Source organism: Cariama cristata, unplaced genomic scaffold (assembly GCF_000690535.1).
Source record: "Cariama cristata isolate BGI_N322 unplaced genomic scaffold, ASM69053v1 scaffold8758, whole genome shotgun sequence".
Lineage (NCBI taxonomy): Eukaryota > Metazoa > Chordata > Aves > Cariamiformes > Cariamidae > Cariama > Cariama cristata.
The window spans coordinates 6,134-25,135 of NW_009630615.1; the positions used below are offsets into that span (position 1 = coordinate 6,134).

At 37.7% G+C, this 19,002-nt stretch overlaps 1 protein-coding gene across 1 annotated transcript in view; it reads right to left on the minus strand.

The window, feature by feature from the left end:
- Nucleotides 1-10,201: 10,201 nt before the first annotated feature.
- Nucleotides 10,202-19,002, minus strand: part of RALGPS2 (Ral GEF with PH domain and SH3 binding motif 2) — a 99,156-nt gene continuing 90,355 nt past the window's right edge. The window contains exons 17-19 of the mRNA XM_009705618.1: nucleotides 15,470-15,575; nucleotides 14,127-14,218; nucleotides 10,202-11,862 (exon numbers count right to left, since the gene is read on the minus strand). Of these exons, the coding sequence (XP_009703920.1) occupies nucleotides 11,833-11,862; nucleotides 14,127-14,218; nucleotides 15,470-15,575 (228 nt within the window). The 3' untranslated portion in view covers nucleotides 10,202-11,832. The remainder of the gene's footprint in view (nucleotides 11,863-14,126; nucleotides 14,219-15,469; nucleotides 15,576-19,002) is intronic.

Genomic DNA, 19,002 nt, shown 5'->3' on the forward strand with positions numbered 1-19,002 from the left:
AAATAATAAATGTGTAAGCCTTGCAGGATTTGTTACCCCCTTTTACTCTTGAAAAGGACCATAATATGGGGTGAGTTAAGAGGTCTGTGTACTTTCCTTTTTATACTTGGACATAAATCAATCATTTTTTTCCTTACCCTTTTAATGTGAAGAAAGTATTTTTACTCATATTTTCCCTGGCCACTTCTATGCAAACAAAATGCCAAGAGGACCAACGGCTTTCCCCTTCTGAGACTGGCAGAAGACTTCACAGGAGCAGAAGCCTATCTCACAGTCATCCAAATGCATTATTAACCTTAAGTAAATCACTTCTTGGAGCATTACCTGTTGTGCTATTGGAGTTTTCAGGTCAGTAAGCTTTGTCTCGAGACTGTTTTCTTATAGTGGTTTTCATATTATAAGCTGCTTTGAGTGCAAGCGATTGTTCTGTCTGCATGGAGCCCCACTGAAATCCTGGGGTTCCACTTCCATATACCCCCATCTACAGCCCTGGCAGCACCAGGATTTAAATGATTTAGCTTGCCCAACATTTTTCTTGGTCTGACTGTCTGAGAGACATGGCCAGGCCACGGATGGGCTTTACCTCCACACATCATCAGTGTCAAAAACTATGACTTAAATCAGGATAACAGATATACTTTTGCCAGAAACACTGGAGCAGATGTGCTCTGACAAGTTTGTGCTTGATTATTTTATGCCTTTATGACCCATTGGAAAGTGCACTGGATATAATCTCAGCAGAGCTGGCTTCATCTCCAGCCTGGCACTATTACTGTTGCACACTGAACACACCACTTACTACTACTCTGCTGTGCCTCAGTTTCTCCATCTGTAGCTCAAGGACAGTATGTACCAGTTTCCTCTGTAACGCACTCAGGCCAACTGATGAATCCCATGGTAAGAGCAGACATATTAACTGCTTGCTGATATTAAGATTTGGGCAGTAAGGCATCTCCATACTCTTGAGGAACAGCTTCCCCTGAAATCTTATAACCATTGAGTCACTTAATTTGACAGCTGTCATTTGGCCAAATGTGGTTGGAAGAACAGCAGTACAAGGAATATGATTTAAGATGATGTTATTTAGTAAATATTTATTAGATACCATAGTAGCAAGCGTGATATGTGTCTGTCTAAAAGCTAGCAGATATTCTCAGATAACCAAACGGCTAATACATTTATCCTGAAATAGTTTCCTTATACCAACACCTCACAAATTAAATGCAAAGCTGTGGGCAATAACCTTATATGTAGACAGTACATGAAGTATTTTGACTAATATACAGATGTCTCTGACAAGACACAACTCAAAATTTAACACAAAGCATATTTCACATTGGCTCTAAGTTGGTGCATTCATGCCACATTGGTTCTGCTGTATATCATCTTACATGCACAGCTTCAACCCCTTTTTGAAAAACATTCTCTCTACAACAGGGACGGAAAGCACCACATCTCCCCTCCCTCTGTCCACTCCCCAAATACCCTTTGGGATTTATAAGAAAAACAAGCTTCCTACAAACGGCTTTATGTACAACCTTGCTTCCAACTGAGGGTCACAAAACTCTCCTACAGCTTTGGTGGTGTACAGTACTGCAGGCAAGAGACACCAGGGATGGATTCTCATTTCCCTATAGCTGTGGAATTCTGACACTACTAGAAGCAAGACTCGAGGTTAAATTAAAACTGAGCAAGTATATGGAGAACACGGTCCTTATTTTCTATCTGGCACTTTTCTACTGAGGGTCAGAGAGGTTCAGTACAAAAGAATGCCCAATGTGCTGCTGAATACGGTCTCTCCAAGTCGTTACGCCCGATGCATTTCAGGGCATACTACATGACGGCTATGAAGTATCCCAACGTATGTGACTCCTCACAAATGCGCAAAGAGTGGATCCCTTCTAGAAGGACCAAGATAATTCTTCAGCCATTCAATTCCTATTCAGTCTTTAAAGAAATTCATTCTGCAATGGAAGGTGGGGCTGTTGAGAGCTCCCTTGTGCTGTCAAGTAAAGGCTTCTGGGTCAAAACAAGATTAGAAATGGTGTTGGTATGTGTGACTTTTAAAATTATTATTTAATCTTACCTGAGAAGTCCCTACAGCTCTCAACTGTGCTGATTGTGGGCCTGTTTGGTAACCCAGATTACTGAAACAGTCAACATTAAAAAGTAAGCTTCTGGAGGAGGGTTATTTTAAACATACTTTTCAACATAGATCTCAAGTACTTTTATTATGAAAAGTGTTTTAATTTTCAGTAACATACACTTTGATGGTTTACATCAAGGAAACTAAGAGATTAGCAGAAACTTTTCCATTATTACAACCATCATCATATTGCACGAAATTAAGAAAATGAAACTACAAAGCTTTCAGTACCTAAGCCAGTCACTAAGCGTCAGAAGTTACTTACCCTGCTAAAAGTTCACTCCCCATCTGCGTGCTGCAGGGTCTCCTCTTTCCTCTGAAGCCTCCGATCCAGGTATCGGACACAGGGTATCAGAACAAAAGCAGCACTGGTGTAACACTATAGATTTCATACTGATGGGGAACTGATTCCTGAGGTGAGAGTGACTTGGGTTGAGCAACCGCCTATACGCAGCATTTTGGATATGTAGTGCAAGTCAAAAGCTTGTAAAATGCTTTCCAATACCAAATATCCCCAAATCAAGAATACAATAGATTACAGTTATCCAATTTAGACTGTCTTGTTTTGAATAAATCTTAGATACATGTTCATACTCATTAAAGAGCATACTGCTGTTTCAGCATTGGGAACTCAGAATTTGGATATGCTTTTCCCAGTTCAACCATACAACACTACTGAGCTATTCACAATACCATAATTTTTTTTTCTCTAAGCCACTGCTTTGGGGTTGCTCCTGTATGAGGCAGTGGCTCCCTCTTCTCATGCTCGCTCACTGTATTTCCATACACCTTCACCTACAGAATGAGCTGCTTTCTAGGTTCCAGGCAGTCGTTCTAAAACATTAAAGAAATTCTGCAGTCAGGTAGTGAGCAACACAAGCCACAGATCTCCCTTGGCTGTAACATGCATCTTCAACAAGCAATGAATTATTTAAATGTTTAGCTGTATTATTTGACCTTAAAACAGTTCAGCTCCTTATCTCTTTTCCATAATGAAACATTTTCCTACCTGAAAAGAAAATGAAAGATATATTAGCACTTTGCTGCTGACTGTATCCTTGTACAAGATCTAACTTAAAAAATGACTTGGACTAATTTTGGGGTTTGCTACCCATAAAAACCCCCCACGTTTTGAATCTGAAAAAAATACGCTTTCATTTTTCCCTTTGGAGATCTCCTCTGAGCAGGCCCTTCTGAATGTTTCAGAATAAAAACTGCAACATCTTACAAGCTGGAACTTTTCATCAGGTCCCAGACGTGCTCTATCACGTTATACACATTACATACAAGCCGCTTCTTTTAAAGAACGAGATAAAGAAAATTAGTAAAGGCTAGTTTTGCACAGCAGCAACTGACAGTCTCTTGTACCAGTTCAGGGAGACAAGCAGGTGGTTTTACTTTGGATCTGCATTTTGTCCTGAAGTACCAAATTGGAACTAAAAATAGGGAACTGAAAGAAGCAAATACCAGTGCAAAGATAAATATTACCTATGTAAGGATGTATGTTTCAGTAATAATGCTCAATTTAAGTGAAAACTAATAAAAATACTACTTACAAGTTAGAAGTATGGATTCAGTCTTCTGTATTCAATTTATTTGCTGTTATAAAAACCGTATCTCCCCACTGTTTAATCAAGGCATACAGTTCATGCCAAAGCAGTATCACCTGCTTACATCTGGATATCATCCGCTTACATTTTTGTTACCTGACATTCTCACTTACAAAAACTAAGCTTAATACAAAAAAAAGGGAAAAGATCATCTCCTCTTTTCAGCTTGCTTATTTCAGGCATCCGTGGTTTGGTTTCTCTGTTTCTCCCACAGATGCGAAGCCCCCTCTCCCCGCACCGTGGTTCCTTCACATGCAAAAAGAGAAGGAAAAAAAAAGATGGAAGTTACAAACCCAAGGCAGTAGTTCATACTACTTACAATTTCAAAAGGAATGTTCAGTCGATGGACTCACTAGCACATGCACCTGGTGAAAGACAGAAGGAAGTATACCCACAATCATTCCAGTTGGGAAGCAAGGAAGAGATGAGGTGCCTTTCCCTCACCTGTCTTCTCGCTCTGCGGATTGGAGGCCCTCTCCTCTAAGCAGCAGTCCAAGAGACAAGAACATAAGGAAAGCAGCCAAAATAGTCCTTAATGTGTTCCTTGATTTTGGGGTTTGCAGGCAGAAGCTTCAAAAGAGCTCCCACTCCAGGCACTTCTAACAGGCAATGCAGAAAATTGCAATAGCCCTTAAGTATTTAAAGGCAAGTATATGAAAGACAGGAGTCACTGATAAACGATGGAGCTAGCAGAGGAGTGTGCCAGACTTGGAATCACTAGCATTGTTGTAGGCAGAGATGCAGATGAAATGGGAGAAAAAGTCTTTTCCGAGAAGAGGCTTCGGAACTAAGAATCGCTTTACTCCTGTCTGTGCCTCTCAACTTGGAGTCTCGGGCTTCTGCAGGAGGGCATGGAGTCAGCATTCGAGTTAATAAAGCAGCCCATCAGAAAATCTGTTTGCCAGAAACTGATGAGTAACAAAAAGAGCTTTAAAAAGGAACAAAAAGAGGAAAATAGAAATCACCAGCTAATCAATTCTGTGTTTCTTTTTACACTATTGCGCACAAAGCATTTCCTCAAACTCAGTAACCTGGAAATAAGAAAAAGGGGGGGTTACAAAGATCTACTTTATTCCTTCTCTCTTTGTAAATACATTTGAAATCAATTGTTTCAAAAGAAGAGAAGGAGCCCGAGGCTCACAACCCGACCCCACAGCACTTCGCACTGAGGGCTGTACGATCCTGCTCAGTAAGGCTTAACAGAGTTATCACAAAGGCACAGAAAGCAGAGGAGCAACACAAAAAGTTAATGCAGTACACGGCTTTGCATGCGATTCATTCACTCTTCATTTTTAGTTTATCTTCCACGTAGTTGCTCCCTAAATTAAGAACCAGTCTGCCTGACGACTGCTTTCACCGAGTTTAAATTTATCACACCTTTAAGTATAGAGACAACAGAAAAAAAAATCCAATAAACTACGATGGAGAGGAAAAACACATAATTTAGCAGAATGATCTCTGAAACCAAACACAAATCTCTTCAGTGAACTGTATTTTCATGCTAGTTTTTGGATTTCTTTTGTTCCAACAGACAATGGTATATTTACATGCTACACTTCAGATGTTCACTGAAAAAAGCTACTAAAATCCCAGCTGATCTCAGCATCATTCTGAAAGACAGTCAAATTCCACATTTCAAAACCTGGTTGCAGTATCAATGCAGTTTTTTTAATAAGGAATTAAAACTTCAGACACAGGCCATCTTTTAAATCATTTATTTCAGTAGGAAAGATTTTTGAAACCTGTACTTGAATTCATTTAAACTAGCTTATGCAAACACACAATTTTCACACGCACACACAGAAGAAAGTATTAAAAAAGTTGAAGAAAAAGGCTAGAGGACAGCCAAACTGCACATCACTCACTGAGATCATAGTGCAATCCCTCTATCCCTAGAACGCCTCACGCCAGCAGGGAATATTAAAAATGGCTCGTGTTTACCGCGTGACAACCTTGATCCCCCTTCCAGTGATGGTTGGTCCTTAAGAGGATTATTATAAAACATATCTATGATTCCCTGGTGCTTTTCACACTTCAGTACAGTAGTATTTGAATGGATATGCTCCTGTACACAAGGAGCTAGAAGTGCCCTTGAACAAGACACCCTAGAACCCTTTATTTCAAGGTTTAATCAATTTACACTGCTTTTCAGTTTCATCTGTGAACAGCTTTGGAATGGTAAGAAATACCTTTAGGAAACACATGTGAAGGTCAGAACCTACCCAAATAAAGACAAATAATATGCTAATCAAACACACAAAGGAAACAGAATATTTAGGATGCTTTTAGTCATTTAAGAGCAAGATCAGGCTAACAGCCATAATCACGCCCTGATCTGCAAGAACTTGCATTTCATTACATTTTGTACAGCTTTTTTCTTAGCAACCTAACTTCAAGAAAACTTGTCAGTTCATTTCTGCAACAGGCATGGCTCAAGTAAGTAATGTGTCTTTTCTCCTTTCACCTAACCCTTCTATTGTCTTTGAAGATTCTTAGAAAAACCAAAGATTAATTTTCAAATTCTCCTTGCCTTTCCAACATCTGAATTTATAAACACTATAGTAAAACTGCTATGTTTTTATAAGGATGTGTTCTAGGAAAACAAATATTTAATTGCTTAAGAACAACACATTCTTTCTCTCATTTCCCCTTCCAAAGCTTATAAAGTCTTGCTACTAAAACAATCTCCAGCAGTTGTTTCAGTGAAGGACACTACTCTCTACATAGTGTTGGCACTAGAAATACAATATACAAAACTGAGCTTATGGGATATTAAGAAAGAATAAGACCTATCCAAGCCTTCTCTTTCCCCAAACAGTTTTTTCTTGTAGTACTTATTTTACATTAACAAAAAGCTTGTAAGAATTAAATCTTCTCATAAGAATGCTCTTCAGTGTTTAAATTAAAATGAGACACAGAAGAGCAAGCTCCTTTCTAATAATGTGAGCTCTTAAATTCATGTAATCTGGACCATGACTTGGACTACCCTTTTCCATTTTCCCTGCTACTAAATTTATTTAGAGACATACCAAAATAAAAATAAATTAATTTTGAAGTCTGAGTTACTTCTGATAAAAGCTGAACAGGCTCAAGCTACCGAATACCTTTGCATTTTTCCTAAAAAGAGGCTATTCAAATACAGAAAAAAACCAAAACAAAACAGAAACCAAAAAACCACCACGCTAAAGCAACTCAAGCCACAACTATTTTACATGGACCAAAACAACTAACTTCTGCAGAAATGCAATGAATGTAAGGAATGTTACCCCTTGGGACATCAAGGACACAGTACGCAAGTCTGCCATTGTGGTACGCTCAGCACTGAAATAAAGGAATTGGTCTTCAAGTTAATAATAAGGCACTGACAAAAGTCCTCCTTAAATCCAAGCACTCACTCTCTTGATGCATTACAAATTAGAACGATGGTTTTAAAAAAAGAATAACCCCTACAAATAAATCAAATGTCCACTCATGCAGATTCTTTTAGTGACAACTTTCCCAAGCCAAATCACCTTATGCATGAGCCACCTTCAGCGAAAAACTAAAGAAAAAGGGCAATACTTAAATAATAACAAAACTTTTAAAATTTGTCCTTGTAGGGAGAATAAGCAATTAACTGATGTGATCTAGTACCAGCCCTGGTGTCTTGATGCTTACAACAGGCAGCATACTACAGCCAGCCATGGAAAAGATTGGAACTACTAACGCTGGTGAGTTAGCATACCAAAAAAAAAAAAAAAAGACAAAGAATGAAGAAAAATGCCACTGACAGAGCCAGAAGAAATAACATCCCATTATTTAGCTTACCTTGATTTGGACAAGATTTGCTACAGTTAACCAAAACCACAAGATCAATTGGCCTTTTATCAAAAGGGACCTCACCTCCTTGAGTGCCTTAGCAGCACAAAAAACTGCAATTACTTCTGCTGGAAGGGAAAGCATTTCCTTTTAATATTTGTTATGTCTGATAGTAATAGAGAAGGACTATTGTTGAAAATGTATAAATGCAAATAGAGGAGGCTGATGTTGCAAGAAAAATTAGATTAGATGAATTTACTTCTAGTGAGGAAAAGATAACTAATAAAATCCTGCTGTGGTTTTTTTATGCTTTCTTTTGCTCCCAATGTTTTCAAATATGCATACTTCTAGAAACGCTTTTCTTGGTAAAGGTTCAAGTGCTCCGCAGTTGTCTTTGGAGGAGGAAAGTTAATCAGCTGATTCCCCAAAAGAGACACCGATTCCCCAAGCAGGAGGCTAAAACATCTGCATAACTAAGGGGCTGCTTAATATGCCAGCTGTGGAGTTGACAAATAATCTCTGCCATTATCGTATTTTCCTTCCTTTTCAGATCTTTCTTAAGTAGGATATGATTTGCACAGTAATTTAAAAGAACTAACAGTAACACAATTTTAAAGCTGGGTGCTAAAGCTCATTCATTAAGTATTTACGTGCATTACTTAGTATTTGTAGTTTTAATGCCTGTAACTTGCACCTACATACTTAATGAATCGTAACAGCCTGAGTAATACTCCTCTGACATGAAATGTCTGCAAAATGAAATATATGTCTGGGATGAGCTATATACACTCAAATTATCAGAATTTTTCAAAAATAAATCTCCTTATTTGCTTTCTGAGAACACTGGAATAGAAGTCATGTTTGAAAAACCTGGCCAAACGTAGTACGGGTTAAGTTCGGAAGATAAAGTTAGCAGTAAGTATTCAACAACCAGTGCAATGTTCCGTATTTCTAATGCACTGCACCAATTTCATAAACCAGACATTCCCTGTTTTTCAATCTTTCCCAAGACTGTTAGTTTAGCTAACAAAGTGGTTAGCAGTCAGCAGATGATTAACATTTACATGTGAAGTCCTGCTATGAAGATCTACTCTGAATACTTTTTGCTCATATGCCTCCAAAACAGGAGCATCTTTAGTTTCAAAATCAAAACATTAAGAAATAAAGTGACAAATATTAGCTGAAGTATTTCAGCAGCTATTAACAAGATAAAGAATTAGAGCGATACATTAAAAATAAAAATCAAAGAGAAACTGTCAACTATTTGAAGCAGTCTGATTGACAGTCTTACCTGAATATCATGAGCTCGTTGCTGTCTTTGTTTTCTCAGCACTGGTTTTAATTATTTAGGGTTTTTTTTTTTTTTACCCCCTTTTTAAAAAAAGAGCAGTACTACGTTCTTTACAGTGTATTTGCCTTGTCTGAGTCTTTCCAAAGCTTAGCTGAGGCAGGTTTCCCTCAAGGAACAAAACCACCACCTCTTTCTGAGCACCAATTATCTCAAAATATGTAACATTTCAGTATTTCTGCATTGTTGTGTAGGACTACGTGGCTATAGGAGATAAACAATAGGAAAGTACTGAACTACTCATTGTAACAAGTGCCAATAATGTCTTCTGTGTTGTCATTAATCACTCCAGTTATTTTGGCTACACATTTTAAGAAACTCCTCCCACAAGATTCAATCTCTCCCACAAAAAATAGTGTATCTGAGGGTAGAAAAACAAGGAAGAGGAGGAGGCCTATGAAAGTTGGTAATAGCAACAATTCACTAAATGATGATTTGTGAACTGTTTTCCCCACCATCTTGCTACCACAAAAACCTAACTCAAAACAGCTGGAAAATACAAAAAACCCCAATAATAAATGACACCTTCTGACCTGGCTCTGTCTTTAGCAAAGCTGTGTGATGTCAGGCTGTTGCTCTCAGCTGCATGTTTCCTTTCACTAACAGAACACTACATACAGTTATGCTGCAACGAACTTGTAATAGCTTATTTATAAATTAAAAATCCACAGGCTATTATCCACAATGCTTAAGAAAGTACACACACTGTTAAAAAACACTTAGTTGTTGAGAAGAAACATACATTAAGTAATTTTTAAAATCAAAAAAACCCAACCAAAACTAAAGTTGTGCAAAGTCTACTACAGTAACACTGCTGACTATGAAGATGTTGTCTTTACTATACACCCAACATGGGTAAACTTGGGAGATGTGTGAATTGCAGAGGGATTCAGGAAGAGCAACCCCTTACGAAAATACATGACTTCAGGATCAGGACAAACTATTCATTCCCCATCAAAACAACACCACCAAAAATTGCAAAGGGACACAAATTCCCATGGTGCTTGTGGTATAATTCTGACAGAAGCATCCTTCTACTGTTTTCTTTCTACCAAGCGCCAATTCACAAGAACAATTCTTGGAAACATAAACCATCCTATTACCCTTTACTCTACATCACCAAGTGGTTGGGGTTTGTGTTTTGTTTCGGTTTTTTATTGTGAGATTAGATTATCCTTCTTTTCTGTCCCCCAGAAATGAGAAATTAGTAATCTCCATTAAAAGATCAATTTGACTCTGAAAAAAAAAGTGAATTTATAGGCTTCTACTCAGATGCAATAAACAAACTGTACATTTTCAAAATAATAACTACTAGTAGAAACCTTTATTAGATAGTCAGATAACTCTGCCACAGACTGGTAGGTAGCTTGTTTCTTTTTAAAAAGGAGTATTCATGGTGGAATCTGCAAGCGTATTTACGGCCACTAAACCACAATGTCAATGGAACAGTTACTACTTTTTCACAGACTTCAAAGTTCTGATATCAGAGTCATATTTTGGACAATGTTTCCTTGCTTTACAAAGATCATATTTTTGAAGATTAAAGAAAGACTAATCATCCAGGAAACTATATCCAGGTGATGTCAAGGAAACCCAAATAAAGAAAGAATCAAAGCCTAAAGCATAAAACACACACATAAACCATGGCTCCCTTTTTACAACCATAATGTTTTTCTCTGTGAGTAATTTCAGTGACCAAGAATTATTCCTGTCAAGGATGGAATTCTGATAGTCCCACACCTTTTCTCTCTTTAGGTTATCCTACCTTCTCTTAAATTATTTGCCTGAAGATCAAAAGAGCTTCTGTATGTAAGGTCTGCTTTAGGCCATGTTATCAATACCACACAATGTCAACTGTTTTGACCAAGACAGACACTAAAATCCATTATTGCCAAATGAGAACATGAAAGCTTGAAATTGTGCCTCTATCTTTTTAAAACGTAGATCTTAAGTGATACTATGAAACACCATACACTAACAGTGGTCCCTAACTGATAATTAACAGATACCCAGAGAAGTAAAATATCTCAGTGAGCTATACCTGGGTGTTATTTTTTCTGTCATTCAACCTTTGTGTGTAGGAGAGTGACAGGTGTAGAAACAAAGGGGAAGAAAACACTCAGTTCTGACCCAACAGTGCTTTCAGTTTTGTCTCTGCCACACACCCCCCCCGACCACCCGAAACACGTGAACTATATTTTTAACCAGGAATTAGGTAACAACGTACCAAAAAAAAATTTTGGCGTGCAAGTGTTCAGCCTTTGTGCCACTCGTAAGGAATATGGCTCCCATACAGTACTACGGTTTGCAAGCTTACTGCTATTTTAAACTTGTGGTTGTTAACATTTCTTACACCTGTAGGTCTGAGAGAAAAAATATTGCTCCAGGCTGAGCGTGCCTGGGACAAGCTCCCATCGAGAACTCCTGGTATAGTCTAAACAACATCTCTAGAACGTGTAGTACCTTTTTTACCTGGTTCACACACAGCTTTTGATACAACTCTTAAATACCAGTTTACTTGTTTTCTTAAGAATGCCTAAAAAGGTGAGTTATTTTCAAAATTAGTATAAAGTTAAAAGAAACTCAAACTAGCTACAATCTATTTAACTCAAGCACAGCACCGCCAGAAGTTTCACACACACTATTTGGTGTTTCATGTTGTTTTTCCTTTCACTCTTTAAGGCAGTGGTTTCCACAGGTCAGTTCAGAGAATACAACGAAGCATGGTCCATGGCAATTCATGTTGCAACTCCATTTTTAATTTGGGGGACTCTACTCCCCAGCCATTAGTGGTTTTGTTCAGGGCTCCAGAGTTCAGAGATCGAGTTGACAGGCTCTGTTCTGGCACAGAATACAGCTGGCGCATTTTTCATCAGAACCATTATGAGATGGTTCAAATTGTTCTTTTTTTGTTGTTTTGAATTAGCCTATTATTCAAAGGTCATCAAGTTGGCAGGAACCTGAAAACAAAAATATAAATGATAGCAGATTTTACTTTGGGTAGTAGCTACTCACATTCCAGTGTTTCACAGACCAGCCACCTGTTTAAATGCACATCATTAAGGCTCGTTCTGTCTCAAAAGGGGAGGAGGAATGCAACTATCATTCAGCAGTGCAAATATACTTAGAGCTGTAGAAAACCCAGGTGTAACCAAAATATTAAACTGCTGCATGGTTTATAATTTTATTATATGGCCGTAGATCTTATTAATTTTGACGACATTTAAGATTTAAGTTGTCAGCAAAACAACCTTAACATGATAAATCTCAGCACCAAACTACACAAGCAGAACCTTCTCACTTGAGTCCTGGCTAGAGAATTCTTGGCACACAGGTCAGTGATTGATGTAGGCTCTCTAGTATTTTTAAGACTAATTTAAAAAAACAAGGCATAAACACTTGCCTGGGCTTTTCCCATAGGAAACCCGAGTGCCTGCTGCAGACATCACTCCCTTTCATGAAGATTAAAGCTAATTTGCACTAGTTTATAAGCCCATTTTCTCCCCATCAGGAATTTGCCTGACAGCAACATGTCTTGTTTACTCAGGTTATTAAAGAGGCACCACATTCCTGATGACTGTCAATGAATACCCAGTTTAGTCAGATTTGAAACAAGCATTTTTCACTCTGCATTTACCACTTACCTGTAGCAGCAAGAATGATTAACTAGGCTAAAGTTCCACCATTAAAGATAACATCTATTAAAATAGTTCTCAATATTATTCAACCAGTGTCTATAGTCCATTGAAAGCACATTTAAATATCCAGTCTTTCTTAGGCAGTCATACTGTTAAGAAGCAAACAAGATCTTCCATTTTGAACAGTACCATAATGCATCTCTCCAGGGAAAGCACTGATCAGGAGTCAAATCACAATCAAGAGAAACATTTTACAAGTTTGGTTTTGTTTTGGTTTTTTTTGTTTGTTTTTACTTATTTGGTAAGCCAACTTTTGTAACCTAATGTTTGCGTGAAGCACTGCTGCTTCTGTGGGAGCAACTATGCTGCAAGAACCCAAATAGTTCAACCATAGAACATGCCAGGAAACAAAAAATATGCAACAAATTATGGTAGCAGAGCTTTTGGCCTTTTAGTGGTAGGGTTTTTTCATTAATCCTCCCCTCCTTTTTTCTTTTAAAATATCCTACACTTATCTTCACTTTGCTGTCATATTTTGCACAGGAGGCCCCGCCAAGATTCTTAAGTCTGCTGCTTTTGCACAAGCTAGGGGCTGAATGCTTTAAACAAGTTCGCATTAAATAGTATTGTTAAGTCTTATTGAATAAAAGCTGTCCTCAGAGGGCAGTTTTCAGGCTTGCCTCGAAGTCACCACTTTCTTGCAAGCTTTGCCACTATTTGCTACTATTCCCACATTCTCCAGCCAGGAACACAATTTCCTCTCCTTTGCACTGTCTCACATACTTTCAAGGGAGCTCCTGCAACCTTGCTTACTACCTTAGATTTCTCTCAGAAGCAGAACTGAACAAGAAAGTACAGAAGGACCTGGAAAGGTTCTTTCGTTTCTCCTTGAAATTCAGTAGTACTTTTGCTCTGGGAACTCCATAAACAAATGTGCAAAGGACAAGGGAGACTTCAGGAAGACAAAATGGTAACTTAAAAACAATTTTGCTGATGAAAAAGGTCAGTAAGAATTTATATGGGAATAGAATTTAACAGGGGTTGGAGTAGTGTTACCTTCCTTTTCGATTCATGGAAAATTCTACTTTTGCTTTCAAAGTTTGCCAGCTGTAGCCAGGACTACACTATGTTTTAATACATTTTAGAAATACACACAAACCACAGAAAACATGCATGTCCAAGACCTGTCAAAATGGCACTAAGGGAGAGTTAGCTGGTATTGATATTGAGTGCTACAGTTTACAGCTTTTTATATAACCATACAATAGCCTCTTTTTAAAAAGTGGGCAATGACAAAAATACCACCACTCAGATATTTTAGAGCATTCCTTCCAATTCCCCAATTGCTTTAAATTAGCCTCCAGATAGCCCCAAATCTTTCTGCCTTACCACAGAAGCTCTGAGGACTTGTTTGCAAAAAAATCAATACATGTGAGATCGATGTACAGGCTGCTCAGAGTAGATTGCTCTTCATCCAAAGCAATCAGTTGCAGCTCAGTCATCTTGAAGGTGTACCAGTTCTGAGCTCTTAACGGCTCATACTATGATTCTATGATTCATATTCCTTTTCAACATCTTGCTCTCACCTGTTGTCTGTTGCTTTGGCAGGCAGCACTCAGGTGTTTAAACCAGAGCATTGCATTCATTCTGTTTCCAGCTTGAAATTTATATGAATTGCCTAAGAGAGAAAGGTAGAGAAAAAACTGATAAAAAAACACAAACGGTGCTATATACTTAAATCCGACCCATATTCAAATAACTCTATATTAAAACATTTTGAAAAGATTTAATAGCAGAAGGTTCATATAACTTTACACTTTGTCTGGCATAGGTGCAACTTAATTGTTTGACCTAGTGCAAGAGAAGTTTCAGCTCGCCTGTCTTCCTTTCCAACATTCTAGATTTCAACTAATACCAGTGTCAACTAGGAAAGAACAAAACATTTCTCAGAACCATACAACAAAAATGTTTCTGTTCATTGCCACTGTTTATAATATCATTTCAGAATATTTTAATGAAGTGCAAGATAGCACTGAAATGAACTCTAGGAAGCTACATCTGAAAATATTTGAAAATTGTTCCTAGGCATATTGACGTCTTTCAGACTAGTATTTTCAGTATCTGGTATTATACAGTGTTTGCTTAGGTTCAGAACAGCCAAGTATCACAAAAACACTTCAGGTTGCTGATGCTGAGTTTAAGCTGACAAGCATTCATAATTTACACCACATCAGCAGTGCTAGAATAGATGCTCAGAAATAAAATGTACTGAGACTTGAAGTAGACAAAGCAATGAATAATGTTAAGCTCCTTTATCAAAACTTCTAATGATATTCTTTCTGCATAGTTTGAAGTACTAGGGAAAAGTAACAATTTCTTCACAGTTTGAACTGAAACCAGGGCACTATGTTGGAGTAATGGAAATCAACGCTTCTCTGCAAAACAGTCAAGATCTCTTAGTTGGTGGTTTTTGTTTTTTTTTTCCTGGTAATAGTGCTACATTTGAACAGATGGTTTGGGTTGAGTTTGTTGGGTTTTTTTCTGTTTGGAGAGGAGAAGGGACTAGTCAAGCACCTAGTGTTATCTGAATATTGAACTTTTTTTTATTGTTACTTACATTTTCACGTATGTGAAAATGCCTCTGAGTGGTCTCAATATAGTTTAAAAGAATGCAGATGAATACTTCTAATAAAAATCACAACTGGAGTTGTTAGAATTTGGAGAGTTCTTAGAACTTAATGAAGACTCTCAGGATTCTCCACGGAAAATTGTTCCCATAGCATTCCAGAAGCAAACACGACACATTGGAGAGCAGTTGAATAAGCGAAAGGTAACATCCTTCCAATTTCATTTAGGTGCTTATGAATACCTCAACAAAGCAAATGTTTATTCTGGGAATCACTGCACTCTCGGTGCTAGCATTGCTTACCCTTCTCAGAATCAGTCAATAAGAAGAGATCTGGATGCTCAGGGTCATCTGCCATCATCACCATCCAGCCCACAACTGACACATTCTTACTCGGCGTGGATTTGAACTGCAAATACAAGCAGACACAAACTAAAGTAAAACAAGAAGGTTCAGCTGGACTGACTGCACTGCACAGAACAAGTATTCAAAAGGGCAGTTCTTCTCAGTGACACTGTTAAAGACACAGAATAACTTCAAAGGAAGTATAGCATTTCATAAGATTAAGGAAGTTTATGGACTTTGTATGGAATTAGTGAAAACAGAACTTACCACAATGAATGACATTCAAAACAAATTAAAAGTAGTATCACAATCCCCCAAAATGTGTCAACAGACATCTAAACTGCAGTGTATGAATACAATAGCGTTCCTCACCACATTATTGCACATGTGCATGGATACCAGAGTTCAAACAAAGTGCATTAACAAATGCAAAGCTAATTCCTCCACTGTTAAATAGAAGAATTAAACTTGTCCCTGCCATAGTTATTCAAAGTTAACATGCATTAATTATTATAATAGTCTGTAATTACATGTAACATGAGTCCTGTGGACAAGATAACACAACTGTGTAATTAAATATTATGACCTGATGAATGAAACGGATCAAATTAGGGTGTAGATTCAATAAACAAGTGTGCAGAACGTAACGTGCTCAGTTATTGACAAGATGTTCAAAATGATGGCATTTTCCTGTTCAAGGTGTTACTCACACATTGACATAACTTAGGCCTCTTCTAAGCGCAACATCTGTCTCTGCTACACTAGCCTCTCTCTTGACAGCTCCTTGGTCCTACTCTGCTTTTCATTCACCTGGTCAGTATTTCTGCTTCTCAAGCTTCTCCTCTTAGTTCCAGGCTACTTGTCCATTAAATCCAACTCATTTCCAAACCACAAGTTTCCTTCTCCCTGGTGTCCTTGCTTATCTATTAGTAGACCCTCACAATTCACCTCTCACTACTTGCTCAGGCAGTCCCATTCACTCCCCAATACCTAATTCATTTGGTTTCTCTCAAGTCTTTATTTAGTTGCCAGATCTCCTCTTCCCACATTCACGGGTCTGACACAGACTTTTTTGATCAGTCCTAGCACTCTTACCCTCTGCAGTGCTTTACCTCGCTTCTCTGACCAGAAGGTCCAACTCTGCTATATGCTGGTCCTTATCAGATGTGTCTTCCTCCTGTCTTGTGAAATCCCTATTCTAACCTCTTTATTAGCACAGTAATTTTGACCTCTTTAATTACGTTATTAGAAACGATAAAGCTAAAATCATCTTGGGGACATTTTAAGTCATTAAAATAATCTACAGTTCTAGAATACTTTTATTCTTCATACTAATGCCACATAGCAGATTTACAACATTAAGCATCAAATGTCTTTTGTTTCATTTTAGAAATATTGCTTTACCATTACAAACCTAGAACTCTGGTTCAGCAAAAGGAAGCGTTACTGCTAATAAATTTAAGGGTATCATAAGCAAAACAAGAGTTTATAAGAACATTCTCTATACGCAAATATAATTACTTTATAAATAATATTCCACTGCAAATCTAATGTCAGTTATTCTAATCTATGCCATAGATTAACTGGAGACCTTGAATGTCCAGGTAAGTTTATCTGTCTGGGACTTGTGCAACAGGTTCCATTTTAAACCTCAGTTTAAAATACCTTAGAACTTCACACGAACAAATGTTAGATCAATATTTGAAACAAAAAGTATTTTAACGAAGTTCAAAATAATCTGAGAGTCCAGTCTCTCTGTATCTTATACACTTCTGAATGCATCATCTGTGTACTGCCCTCTTTATGTCGCTATAGTTACACTTACAGGAACCATTCCATCAGAAGTTCCTACCAGTCATGTTCAACTGACATTTGTGTAATGTCAGTGGAAATATAAAAGCTTGGAAATATTGAAGGGATGCTTGTACAGATAGCTTAAGTGTAAAAGCGATGATGACTGTTCTGTGGAAAGACCCGCCTGCCAAACCTCAAAATGGATGCCCTTTTTTTTGATATTACTATGGATAAAACTGTGGGAAAAGATCATTCCCCATAAACCCTGTAGAACCACATATACTAAAGTTAAGTAACTCTATTGCCTTTGGGACGTGGACAGATTTGGTTACACCTCATATGAAAAGGAAGTAAATTATAAAGCTTTATCAGACAACATTTCATTACAGTGAGGGCTGGATAACGTAACTTCTTTCCAAACAAAAAACCTAAAATTTCTTTGAAGATTCCAGTCAGTAATGAAAAATATGTTAAGGAATTTTATCTGAAAGAAGGAATAAAGACACGGATAGGGAATAAAATAAGGATATAGGTCACGAGTTTTTAAAAATAAAAAAGTAAGTACCTATTCAGAACCCACTGAAGACATTGCCTCGAAATGCACCTGTTTCCTCGAAAAATAAGATGACACAACTTACACCTAAAAGGGACTTGCAAAACGTAAACTTCCAAGTAATCCTACAAAGCATTAATAGGTCATTTTCACAGAGGTGGAAATTTGAGTCACAAAGTAGTTTTACTAAGTTACAGATCAACAATGTACCTCTTGAATTGCACTAATTTCTAGAGTTTCATGAAAACAGCACATTTGTACTTTCCTATGTTAGTTATATATCATAGCAGTAGGTATATGTGAAATTACTATGCAATCGAAACTGCTAGAGCTTGCTTGTTTTTTCATTTTATTCAAAATGATTACTTAATCATGGTACTTCTCCAAGAAGTAAAGCGCTCCACATAAGGAAAGTGTTTCCTGCCAGCATCAATCCGTCATCACTTGAAACACATGTCAGTTTTCCATCCCTGTGCACGGCTGGATTTGTATTCCATGTTTACATAGTCCCCCAGGGCAGTTTGCTCTCCACTGATGCAGAGAGCCTTGCTAACAGCAAGTCTGCTTTGTTAACATGAAGGGAATGAAAGCTTCATTGTAATTTAATGTTCCCAGTTCCTCTTTGCTTTTTTTATACAGGCCACTGGAATGACACTCTTATTACACACAGAAACCTACACAGCTCTGGCGCTAGGCTTCACATAACTAATTTTTGTTGTTCCAAGCTCAAAGGCATTTACACATAAATCTTTGAATCAAAAACTCTGAATTAATCTGTGAACAGACTTTTCACTCCAACCTTCTGGCACCTACAAATCTCTTCCTCATCATCTCCTGTTGAGATTTTTACAGCTTTCTAATATTCAAATCATTTTTCCGGTGGCTGAACATACTTCCTACAATGACAGCATTCTTTATCAGGGTATTTCAGTGAAAGTGCCTGACCAACAACTACCAAGTTTTCTAGAATGCCAGTAAATCGGTCTAATTCTGAATATAACATGCAATGGAAGGCTTGGAAAGAACAAGGGTTCATGCTCGAGCATGAAGCCTCAAAAAGTCTCTGTTGCTTTTCCAAGTACCTACAAACGTGGAAAAATCTCTCACACATGCTATGTTGTCACAGAAATTGGCAAGATTCTTC